Below are 13,170 nucleotides of genomic sequence, written 5' to 3' on the forward strand. Positions count from 1 at the left end.
AAAGACATGTAGTTCTTGGATACCTGTGCTTAGTAGGCTAAATTAGAGATATTCCCTGTGAGTAGTGAAATCCAATATACCAGGTGTCGAATTCTGCTCCTACTACATGGTATTATCACATATGGTCTTATAAACCAATCGCTTTACAACTTCAGCATGTATAAGAATCACTGGAGACTTACTTAAAAAAAAAAAAAAAAAAAACAGAGTGCAGGTCTACCTGCCAAGAAATTCTGATTCAATATGGGGGAGGGGATGAATTTACCTTTCTAATAAGCTTCTGCTGATACTGATGATCTGACCAAGGACTACACTTTGAGAAGCATTTCTGTAACTTAACTGAGTCTCTGTTTGAGATGGAAATGCTAACATCTACTTTGCAAAGTTCATGAAGATTAAAAAAAGACATATAAATGAAGCAAGGCCAAACAAAGGTGGGTAATTGTTATTATTAACCCAGATGTTTTATGTAGGGAGTAGTAGGATACTGGCTAAGAGCCTATTTCTTTGAAACATCTACCAGCTCAAGTCCAATAAACTCGGTTTATTGACTATGATGAAAGACAGACTTTTATCCTGGTTTTTCTTACTGAGATGGGAGACCAAGCTGCAATTCTTATGTGCTTTAGAGGGTAATGTTTTATTAACGTTGCTGCTGGTTGTTCTAAGGATTTCAATTAATTGTACATTTTATTGTCCTGCTTTCCCTGAAGCTTCATAAGCAAAGCACTCCATTTTAAAAACTAATAAATTATAAAAGACATTGCCAAGACTCTGATTCATGTTAGAGTCAGGAGAGCTTGTCCTGTTGCCCCATCAACAGCATCTCAGTGTGGGACCTGCAACCAGTGTTGCTGTTTTCCTATATATCACCAGCAGTCAAGAGGCAAACTCACTTAAAAAAAGAGCCAGGCATGATGGCACATACCTGCAATCCTAGCAACTCTGGGAGGCCAGCCTGGCAACTTAGATGCTGTCACAAAATTTTAAAAAAAATTGAAATGTCTGGGGATATAGCTCAGTGGTAGCATACCACTGGGTTCCATTCCTGGTACCATAAAACAATAGCCAACACCATCATTACAAGGGTTCTTACTAAACCATAGATTATGTCATTGTCACTTTGAAAACCATTATAATGTGAGACTATAATGCACCAAAAGATTTAAAAACACCATGCATAGATTCAAAAAATAAAAAATTAGAAAACTGTCTTGATCACCATGTAAAAGATATATTATTTTAAATATATAGTGTGTCTGCATGCCTTTCCCTACACTTTAACCCCTTTTACCCTCTAAAACAATACCTATTCCTGGTTTTCCATAATAACATATTGTAATGATATTTTCAGTTTTCTGTTCTCCATACCTGACATTTTCATCCCCTATTCTGGCAAAATAGCATAGAAGAAATGCATGAAAATATGGCAGAGATCTTAAGATCCCAGGTATGGTATAAATATAAAGCAATTTGGTAATTTTAGAAAACTAAGCAAGCCTAGAAGCAAAAAATAATTTCCAATTAAAAACTCTAACTTCTGTTTCATATGCAGTGCAATTTATCTGATGTACATATGGTGCAAACATACTTAGGTACAGAGAAAAAATCATTTTTGGTTCAAAAGCAAAAATAATTGTTGAAAAATTTGAAATGTTTATAAAAGGCTATGCCAATAATCTAATTTTCAAAAAAGACAGAACAAAAAGAACAGATTCAAAACTGCCATTCAATTGAAAAGATCTCCATCAGCGCACCCATAAAAATATGATGCCTTCCCTTTATAAAAAAAATCACAGAATCACAGCAGATACTCTCACAGATAAAGTTTTCTTATTGTGTTTGCTTTTACCAATTAAAAAAGAAAATTCTGCTGGGCATGGTTACACACACTTGTAATCCCAGCATTCGGAGGCTGAGACTGGAGGATGGCAGTTGACAGACAGCCCAGCTACTTAGTGAGGCCATATGTAACTTAGTGAGACTCTGTTTCAAAATAAAAAATTAAAAAAATAAGGCAGAAGTGTGTAGCTCAGAGGTCAAATGTCCCTGTGTTCCATCCCTAGACCCGCAAAAAGAGAAAAGAAAAAGAAAAATCCAAGCCAGGCACCATGGCACATGCTTGTAATCCCAGCATTTGGGAGGCTGCCAGGAGGAGCATGGTTCAAGGACAGCCTTAGGTACTTTCTGAGGCCATTTGCCCCTGGTTTTTATCCTCAGTCTCCCCCCCCAAAAAAAAAAAAAGAAAAAAGAAAAAGAAAAAGAAAAATTCAACTCTCACATCTTGGTGATAGAAAGGGTCCTAAGAAATAAATAAGAATAAAAAAGACCTGCTAGATTTCAACTCCATAGACCTCTCAGAATGCCTGTTACATGTATCAGGGAAAGTATTTCTGAATACTCAGTGAAAAAAAACCTGGCATGTCCCCTACTTCACATGTATGTGTGAAGGGATATATGTATGCATGTATGTATGTATAGATGTGTATATGTACTGGGGATTGAACCCAGGGACATTCTACCTCTGAGCTACACCCCCAGTTCTTTTTTATTTTTTATTTTGAAACAGAGTCTCATGTAGTTGCTGAGAGTCTCAGTAAGTTGCCGAGGCTGCCAGCAAACCTGTGATCCTCCTGTCCCAGTCTTCCAGTCTTCCAAGTACTGAGATTACAAGCATCTGCCACTATGCCTGGATCTTACCTCACATTAAAAAAAAAAAATCTGTTATGGCTGCTTAAACTAACCCAGGGTCCATTCATCAAAAAGGGAAGATATCGAGCCAGGCATGGTGGTAAACGATTGTAATCCCAGCATTTGTGGGCTGAGACTGGAAGATCAAGGTTCACGGACAGCCTCTGCTACTTAGTGAGACTCTGTTTCAAAATGAAGAATAAAAAATAGGGCAGGGGGTATAGCTCAGAGGTTGAATGCCCCTGGATTCCATCCCCAGACCCACAAAGAGAGAGGGGGGGTAGAGAGAGAGAGAGAGGAGAGAAAAGAGAAGATATCTTCTTAGAAATATAAGAAATCATGTATTTTGATGCATTATATAATATATTGATATATTAATTTACTATATATTAATCCATCATGTGTAAATGTAATATATATTGATTATAACATATATTACAGTATGTTTATATATAAACAAAAAAGGAGAAACAACCTTTAATTCTCAGTGTTCAGCATACCAGTTTTGCACAGTTCTGAATTACTTAGGGTGGGTGTGCACAGGGCATTACTCAAGATTTTCTCTTACATGGAGAGAGAGAGAGAGAGAGAGAGAGAGAGAGAGAGAGAGAGAGAGAGGGAGAGAGAGAGAGAGGGAGAGAGAGAGAGAGAGAGAGAGGAAACAGAACAGAACCTGACGGAGTTGAGACATCTCAAACTTTGAGAACTGAACACAGGCTGCCACAGTTTCTCCCACTCTTGCAAGTCTAGAATACTGGAGATTATGTGGAGAGAATTTGACAGCCAGAGCCAAATAGGCCTGGAAGGGCCTTGCCCATATCCTCAAAGCATTAGTGGAGTCAGCACACTGACCGAATGCCAAAAATCCTTCAGGAGAGAGTCTCCAGAGTCTGAGCCACAGTGGCCAAGTGCCCCTCAGATCTTAATCCAAATGCATTGGTCTTATTGGGGCTACTGGGTCAAAACTTGGTGACCAATTACGAAGCCAGACACGTCCTGCAGCTCTTCCCACCAACATGCTCTCTTCAAGTTTAAAGTCTAGTGGGCTGTTGCCAACATTTAGAGGCCTCAATGGCTCTAAGTAGGAAGAAGGAAGGGTGTCTAAGAATGCAAATGGATTGGAAGACACGAGAGATGCGGCTCAAGAACAGCCAGCAAAGGGCAGGTCATTCCATCTGCTCGGTTCTCAGGATGCTCATCAGTAACATGAGGGCATGGGACTAAGTGATCTCTACAGTCTCCTCCATTCCCCAACTATTCTGATTTTATGGGCCATCATAGTAACTGGATTACTGGACTGAAAAAATTTAGGTCACTCCCTGAGACTAAAAACCTTTGGAAGTAATTGAGGAAAACTTATTTTGCCTGTTTAGCTCAGAAGTTACAAAAATATATTTTCCTCCCAGGTTAATAGTGTATGTTAATAATTTACAATGCGTTTAAGAACTCTCTAAGGAAGCAAGACTTCTGCTTTGGGATGAATAAAGGCTGTGAAGAAAAGTAATGAGACATTTTGAAATCACAAGAAGATTAAAATTTAAAGACTATATTATTAACATAAAAATGAAATCCAAGTTTCTAAGTACACAGAAGGTGGGTTTAGCAAATTATAAGGGTTCCCATGAAGAAAAGAACATTTCTCATGATTTCAAATTATTTTAAATCTCTAGCCAGCTGTGATAAAGCACACCTGTAATCCCAGTACTTGGGAGGCTAAAACAGGAGGACTACAGGTTTGAGGCCAGTCTTAGCAACTTAGTACGACCTCATATCAAAATAAAAAGGACTATGGGACTATCTTGGAGGCAGAATACCCTTGGGTTCAATTCCCAGTAGACATATGTAAACTTTGAGGTTACTTCTTGCTTTGAGATTATTCCTCCTGATTCTTTTCTCTACGTGGAGGAAAGCATTTTCAGATAGAGGTAGTTTGTGCTCCTTAATCCTTTGTTCTCTTCTCTTTCATCTCATTCTCATCTTTCTTCAGCAAATAGCTCTGATCTCACTTTCGTATGCCCTTCTCGACTCCAGAAAACTCTTCCCTCCCACTTCAGTCTTCGAGTCCACTGTATTACTTCATCTGGCAATTAATCATGTCCTGCGCATTTCCCCACATCATGAAATTTATACTCACCCCTATAAGATGCATCACCCCTACGAGATGTGTCAGGATACCACGACTATTACATCTTCACATGATTTTATCTAACATGTTCCCTCCAAACACACTTTTGGTGTTAAGTGCCTACTGCAAGCAGAATAAAGCAGAAAACATGGAATGTTGCAGTTCACTCAGCTACAGTGTTATAATCTACTCTAAGAACAACTAAGACACAAATTTATAGTCCACTCCAGGGGCAACTAAGATACAATATTATAGTCTGTACTAGGGGCAACCATGATATAATGTTATAATCTACTCTAGAAACAACCAAGATACAATGTTACCGTCTACTCTAGAAGTAACTAAGTAACTGAGCATTCAACCAAACACTTATTATTTCGAAAATCCTTTGAAACTATGTAAACCAGGGAAGCCACTAGGTTATCCTATGAAACAACATACTGTGGATATGGAGTCCTCCACAGGCCTCAAACCAACCAAACCGCCCAGGGTCTTTCATGGAAGACAAGCAACTGAGAATATGGGCAGAAGGTGATACTGACAAGGACACAATGTAAGGAAGGAAACCTGGTGATGGATGTAACTAATTTTAACTAAGAGAAAGTTGGAATGAAAAGCAGAAAAGTGGCTCAGCCAGAGATAACAGCCTCTGAGTTTCCATTTCCTCTTCAGAAAAAGAAAGGGGCTCATCTAGAGTAAATAAGAGTTTATTTTCATCTGAACTCAGCTCTCAATGTTATATCAGCAGACATGGGACACGGGTCAGCTCCACTAATTGTCTTTTAAAAGCGTATGGTGCATTGGAGGATATCGTCTTGATTATCTGTAGGTGGCAAATGTCAGCATGCTGATTTTCAAATGAGGAAGCTGGTGCATGGATGGCTAAATTATATTCTTATAGTTACAAAGCTCTTTTGTGGGCAAACTCAAGACCAACTTTTGGAATAATTCTGTTGTCATTCCAATGAAATATAAGAATGTAAAATCTAAATCATTTAAAGACAAGAACCTATCCCACAAAACAATGTTAACTTGGTTATACTATATTTATTAAATATCCTTTCAAACAGATCCTCAAACTACTAGTTGCTTATTAATTTTTATTCAAAATTTTCGCCTAAAATCAAGATTCCTACATTGATACCACCATGCTGTAAGCTGCATTCGTAATATAATTTTATTTTTATATATGGTATTTATAAAAGATTAAAAATTAAAATTTAAAAAATTTTGCTGGGCTTTTATAAACCTGTTAGGTTTTATTCTGTTGGTGGCATATACCTGTAATTCTAGTATTTAGGAGACAGACAGGAGAATCACAGGTTTGAGGCCAGCCTCTGTAATCCAGGAAGACCCTCGGGAACTTAATAAGACCCTGTTTCTAAGTAAAACAAGGTCTTAAGAAAAAGGAATCCAGTATACATTATTTCAAAATAACAGATAAAAAAAAGAGCTAGGGTATAGCTTAGAGGTAGAAAACCCATGGATTCAATCTCTAGTACCAACAGATTAATTAATTAATTAAAAATAAAAATTTAAGCTGGGTATGGTGGCACATGCTTGTAATCTCAATACTTGGGAGGCTGAGGTAGGAGGATTACAGGTTTGAGGACAGCCTCAGCAAGTAGTGAGATTCTCATTAACGTAATGAGACCATGTTTCAAAATAAAAATAAAATAGGGCTGGGGTTGTAGCTAGGAAACAGAATGCCCTTTAGCTTGACCCCCAGTACCACAAAATAAATAAATAAATAAATAAATAAATAAATAAATAAATAAATATTTAAAAATATTTTCTTCTTAATGTCATTATCATTACCCTCTGGTTACTAGTCTCTATATCTTTTATCTTTTTTTTTTTTTTTTTTTTTTTTTGGTGGTGCTGGGGTTCCTGGAAGCCCTTTACCTCTGGGCTACACTCCCAGACCATATATATATATTTTTTCCTTTAATTTAGAAACAGGGTCTCTTAAGCCAGCGCGGCTGGCTTCAAACCTGTTCAATCCTCCTGTCTCCACCTCCCAAGTGTGGGGATTACAGGCGTGCGCCACCACGCCTGGCTTACTAGTCTCTATATGCTTACTTTTAACTGCAAAAGAGAAAAGACAAGACTCCTTTCCTGTGTTACATAAGCCTTTAATAGGAGCTCCAGTGGAAAAGAATCCAATCAAGTGTATGTGAATAAAAGTCTCTTCCAGAAGCAACATTCAAATGTGCTTGGGTGGCACAGTAGTAAAAAGCCTGGCTCCATACTTTCAAGCCCCATTTAAAGTTGAATTCTAATTCCCTATTCTGTGCGGTTGTGGACTATTTGCAAACACTGCCCAACTTCATCCTTTCTGTCCAATCATTCCTTTGATTCCATTTTCCTATCTCCGAACCATTCCACATTTCTCTTATCTGCTTATCAATCACCCCTCCTTCGCATTCCAATGGGTAATAAGGCCTGAACTTGGTTATTAGAAGAATGCAGTAGGAGCCTGGCGTGTGGCACATGCCCATGATCCAGTACTTGGAAGGCTGAGACAGAAGGATCACAGGTTTGAGACCAGCTTCAGCATCTTAGTGAGGTCCAGCATCTTAGTGAGACCCTGTTTCAAAATAAAGAATAAAAAAAAATAAGGCTTGGCAGTGTAGTTCTGAGGTAGAATGCCACTGGGTTCCATCCCCAGTAACGAAAAAAAAATTTTTTTCTTTTGAAGTATTTGAGATACTGGGAAAAGCAGTTTGGAAACGGGTAATATAAAAAATAAAATTAGCAAAGAAAAATTAGTGTTGTCTTTTGATTCCCAATTTGTGATAGCTATAGTTTTATTATAAACAGCAGGCCAATTGTTTCACTACAATCTGGTGACACACAAAGTCAATTTTCCAAATGGCCAATCAACCTTAAATGGCACGGCGTGGCTTCTGGATGAGTTTTCTTTCACTTTCTTTATTCAATAAGCATCTGTAAAAGATTTGCCACCATGTGCCTGGCACTGTGCCAAGTAACCTTTGCCTTCTTTTCTTTATTCTTTGTATGTGGGGGCGGGGGCGCTGGGTTTAAACTCAGGGGCATTCTATCTCTGAACCACACCCCCAGGCCTTTCTAGTTTTTGTTTTGAAACAGTATGGCTAGGTTGCTGAGAGGCTCATTAAGTTGCTGAGGCTGGTTTTGAACCTGCAATCCTTTTGTTTCAGCCTGTGGCATTACAAGCATGTGCCCCTTTCCCCAGCTTTTTGGTATCCTTTTGCAGATAAAATCTCATAACTCTCCCTGAAGGAGAAGTCTGTTTCCTCCCAACCACAACCTGCTGCCCACATGACCAACAGCAGAGATCTGCAAATGACTAAGTACTAAGGCTGGGAAACAGTGTCTCAACTCATAAAGGATGTGAAGCACAGGAGGATAGACCCAACCACCAACCCAGCCCGGGCGTGGATTCAGTCGCAAACAGGATGGACGATTCCTTTCTCTACACAGAATTTACCCTGTGAGAAATACAATGACAAAAATAATAGCAACAATAACAGAGCACAAACAAAGGGAGACAGGTGCAGACACAGCCTATTATTTAAGAAGAAGAAAAGAATAAAGAAGGATCACTCTGAAAACAGCCATATTCTAAACTCTGAGGACTGTTTTCAGTCAGTTTCTACAAATTCTAAGCTATTGTCCTAAAGGGTATAGCTGAAGCTGAAGTGGAAATTTCTACACTTGTCTTTTATTTGGTGAGGGGGCTGGGGACTGAACCCAAAGAGGTTGTATCTTTGAGCGATATCCCATACCCCTCACTCCTTTATTTATCTTTTTATTTTGAAACAGGGTCTCACTAAGTTCCTGAGAGTTTTGCTATATTGCTGAGGCTGGCCTCAAACTGAAGATCCTCCTGTCTCAACCGCCCATGTCCTGGATTACAGGTGTGCACCACCATGCCTGCAATCACCTCTCTGCACTCACCTTTGAAAGCCCTCTATGTGGGTGGCTTCTCAAGGAACCCCAGGAAGCAGCCACAGGGACACACTGCTTTCAGCAGATCCTGTGCACACCCTCTTTATATTTGGAGGCCCAGCTCAGATGCCATCCCTCCGTGAAACATTTCCAGATTCTTCTAGTAGAAACCCTCTCTCCAAGTCTCCCAATAACTCCATTGGAAATTATGTGTGCCTCTCATGATACCGTAGCTTCTGATTTGATTCCTTGGATTGTGTCAGTTTCTGTTGCTTCTCTGTGTTGCTTTAGATTGTGTCAGTTTCTGTTGCTTCTCTGCGTTGCTTTAGGTCAGCAGAGATATAACACAGGCTGCCTCCATGCACCCTGAATGTTTCTTGGCAAACGTTCAGTGGCATGCATTAAATCTGCATTATTTCCTCTTAAAATTTATCCTGTGAAACTTTCAATATTCTATAGCTGCTATACAACTATAGTTAAAAAAAAAAAAACCTTAGCAAGGCTGGCTAAGAAGTTCTTTTTATTGCATTTATATTTAATAGTGTCATCTAAAAAGCAAAATAATCCAAGGTGCCAGTCATTAATTAGTTTAATGTCACTGTTATGCATTTTGAAACAAAAACATATGCAAGTTTTTTCCTTGTTGCTATCACCATGACAACAAAATTTATACTGACTTTTTGCATATTAGCTGCTCTAAAAAGCCCAGAATGGCAGGATTGTGAGTTGGCTTCCCAAATATAGCTCCAACAGATCTCTACTTTCCTTTCACTCCTAAATACTTTGGTGACAATAAAAAGCAGGAAGATTTCTGTTTCCCATACAGCCTTATGCGTTGAAGCTATTTTCAGAGTAGACATAGCAATATGGCCTATAAAAGTCATCACATTTGGCTAAGGCACTGAAAATAACCCCGTTCTCCCGGCATGGTTCACAGCAAAGACTATTAATATGATCCTACTGCATAATGTAGCTGTTCACCAGCTTTACAGTTGGGATGCTTTCAGGATTTAAACAGCTAAGAACAAGGATCGCAAACTAAATTTAAAACACTCCACTGAAAATGGTATTAAGCTGAAAACTATAAATTAAACTTGTTCCTAAGCAACAATCTAAATAGCCAAAACTTAGTGAAAACACTCACTTTCAAAAATAGCCTACTGCTTGGGAGGCTCCTTTGTGGGCTCACTACTGCCAAATGTATGCATAAAAACGCACAATATGTAAACCAATGTGAAATGAAACAAATCTCTAAAACACAAAATAGAATGGCTCACTAAAATAAAAATTAAGTCCTCTGTTGACAAGATCCTGAAAAGTATAAATATGCCTTTGGTTTTTTTTATTGTTATCTTAAGAGCAAATGTGGCAAATCTCTTTCTACCTGGCTGATTTTTAATTTAAAAATCGACCTATAGGTGAAAAGGCTGATATAAAAGAAATGTGCTTTTCAAATCACAATGACTTTGAAAAAGTGAGATGCCCAGTTGTATTGCATAAGAAGTTAAACCTACTTTTTTAAATAAAAAAAAACCTATCAGATTAAAAAAAAAATCCTTTATTGCATCTCAGAACCCCAAAGGATTCTATGGAAATAATAAAGGAGATTCATTTTCACAGATTTTTTTCATGGTTATTTCCACTAACGAGGATAAAATTATTAAATCCTCAAATACCAGCAGTAAAAATCCACATTCCTAAAAATAAATAAATAAACAGCAGAGGGAACATTGACCTTGTTAGCATGAAAAATCTTCTTAGCAACCAAGGGGCTGTTTACAAGGTAGCAGATAAAACTATATATCAACTATACATAAATCAGATGCTTGTGTGTAGCTTGTCAGGCAATGAAAATATTGAGAGTATGAGAGGAAGAAGCTCATTCTAAATAAACAGACAAATTCCACCTCCCTGGGGCCCAAGGCACCGGGCTCTTTCTTTTCCTTTGCACTTTCCCTCCCCAGCTCCTGGGGATGAATGTGCCCAATCATTTCAGCATCCCAGGGAGGCTGCTGGTAATAATAGCTAGCTTACTTATTGGACCTCAAAGAGGGAAACTTAAAGTTCTCATCTTTCCCTGTAAAGAATGAAAACTCGATTTTCCCCAAAAAGTTTTAGCTCCGAATTTGCCAGTTTCCCAAGTGGAAATCATCACTTCTCCTCCCCCTCTCTCTTTCTTTTTCTTTTCCAGGCTCAGCTCCACTCACTCCCAAATGCCTTCCTCCACACCTCTCCTTTCCCTCCCCCGAACGCCCTACCTCCAGAGGTGGAGCAAAGTAAAGCAGCCCCGCGAAGATCAGCGCTCAGGTGGTGGGAGGGACACAGGGGGGCGGCTGCGCCAGGCTCCCTCCATCCCACCCCAAACCTCCGAGGAAGCGAAGCGGACCAGGAGTGGGAGGCTCCTTGATCTGCCTTTCTTTGCAGATCTTTGCAGCTCCCGCGAAGCTGCTCCCCAAACCCTGAGAGCGTTTCCACCCTCCTCATCCTTCCCCAGGGTAGGAGCAGAGAAACACGAGCTAGCGTCTGTGCACAGGGACATCCAGGGTGCGTAAGACAGCACCAGATATGGATAGGACACTGGGCTTCCAGACACTGGCTAAGAGAAAAAATATATATATCTCCTGAAACCAGGTAGATACAGATCCTTGTCCGTGCCTCTGGAAGAACGACACCACCGCCACCGCCACCGCCACCGCCACCGTCACCAAGTGATGGGTAAGCAGGCAGCGAGAACCCAAAGTGCAGGCGCTGGGCGGCAGCGGCGCCCACAGCTGGGCGCGGGCCTCTCCCAGGGGCCCTCCCTCCCAAAGGCACGGGTGCGTGTGGACGGACGCACACAATGGGCATCTCCACACCTGCTGGCGACGACCCGCCTCCCCCTCACCGTTCTCCCGGGAGGTGCCAGGCACCCCGGGGATCCTCGCTCACAGCCACGCGCAGCCAGAGGTGAACAATGGGGGTTGGCGTCGCCAGGAAGCTCACCCAGCCCTCGCTCCTGGCCGCAACGCCAGCAGCAGAGGTAGTGGGCGCCGCGGGGGCACCGGACCCCTGCGTCCTAAAAGACTCGAGGGACCCCTGGTCCCGACACCGCCTCGCCCCGCTCCAACCTGCCCCGCTATGAGGGCACCCCGAAGAAGGGGCATCTCCAGAAGGGGGCACCTAGAAGAAGGAGCATCTCCAGGAGGGGGCACCATAGGAGGGGCATCTCCAGGAGGGGGCACCCCAGGAGGGACATCTCCAGGAGGGGGCACCCCAGGAAGGGCGTCTCCAGGAGGGGGCACCCCAGGAGGGGCGTCTCCAGGAGGGGGCACCTCAGGAAGGGCATCTTTCAGGAGGGGGCACCCCAGGAGGGACATCTCCAAGAGGGGGCACCCCAGGAGGGACATCTCCAGGAGGGGGGGCACCCCAAGAGGGACATCTCCAGGAAGGGGGCACCCCAGGAGGGACATCTCCAGGACGGGGCACCCCAGGAGGGACATCTCCAGGAGGGGGCCACCCCAGGAGGGACATCTCCAGGAGGGGGGCACTCCGAGAGGCCGGGACGCAGGAGCGTCCTGGGGGCGCGCCCCGGGGCCGCGTCTCACCGCCCCGCTCCCGCCCGGGATCTCGGTTACCGCCGCCTCTGCCGTCGCCCCCGCCGGGTCCTCGGGGCCGCGGGACAAGTCGGGCTCGCAGCTCGCGCCGTCCGTCGCCATCTTCCTGCTCTAGCGGATCCGAATGCGAGCTCGGAGCGGCGGCTGGGCTCAGCCTCCCCGCGCGGGCGGCGCTTCCCCGCCGCCGCCGCCGCTCCGAGCTCGCAGCGCCCGCCCCTCGCCGCGCCCCCGCGCTTAACCCGCCGCGCGCCAGAGCCCGGCCCGGGACGCCGCAGAGCCCGCCCCGCCAGCCGCCCCCGGCCAGGGCACCCGGGCTCCGCACCCCAAGCCTCTGTGAGCGCCGGGAAAAGCCCTCCCTTCAGCTCCTCCACCCTCCCCCGGGTTAGCAGTCACTTAGTGCACCCCTTCCTTACTCTCCTTTTCTTTCCTTTCTTTATTTTTCGCCCTTGGGATTGAACCCAGGAGCATTCTTCTTTGGTGCTAACACCCCTAGCCCTTTTATTATTGTATTTTTATTTTGAAACAGGTTCTTTCTAATTACTGAGGCTGGCCTCCATCCTGCAACTCTCCTGTCTCAGCTTCCCAAATATTGGGATTGTAGGCATAGGTGTCACCCCTCTCTTTCTAAATTTCCTTGCTGCCAGGCCATTTGGACCCACGTTACACATGACCTCTTACTGTCTGGACATAGACACCTGGCTTCGTTTTATCCTATCCCGAACTCTAGTCCTTCTCCAAAACCATCAGCAAAATGTTGCATCCTGTTGTCTTACAGAGCCCCTCAGCTGGTACCTTTCCTGTTCAAGGGAGGTAGAGAGAGGCCTGCTT

At 42.8% G+C, this 13,170-nt stretch overlaps 1 protein-coding gene across 1 annotated transcript in view; it reads right to left on the reverse strand.

Moving 5' to 3' along the window:
- The window catches only part of CTTNBP2 (cortactin binding protein 2), a gene marked incomplete at both ends in the record, with an annotated part of 163,792 nt that extends 151,348 nt beyond the window's left edge, over positions 1-12,444 (reverse strand). The window contains one exon of the mRNA XM_080701723.1: positions 12,334-12,444. Coding sequence (XP_080557849.1) covers positions 12,334-12,444 — 111 coding nt within the window. The remainder of the gene's footprint in view (positions 1-12,333) is intronic.
- Between the last annotated feature and the right edge of the window lie 726 nt (positions 12,445-13,170).

The sequence above is a fragment of the Muscardinus avellanarius genome, assembly GCF_963383645.1.
Source record: "Muscardinus avellanarius genome assembly, chromosome: 9".
Taxonomy (NCBI): domain Eukaryota; kingdom Metazoa; phylum Chordata; class Mammalia; order Rodentia; family Gliridae; genus Muscardinus; species Muscardinus avellanarius.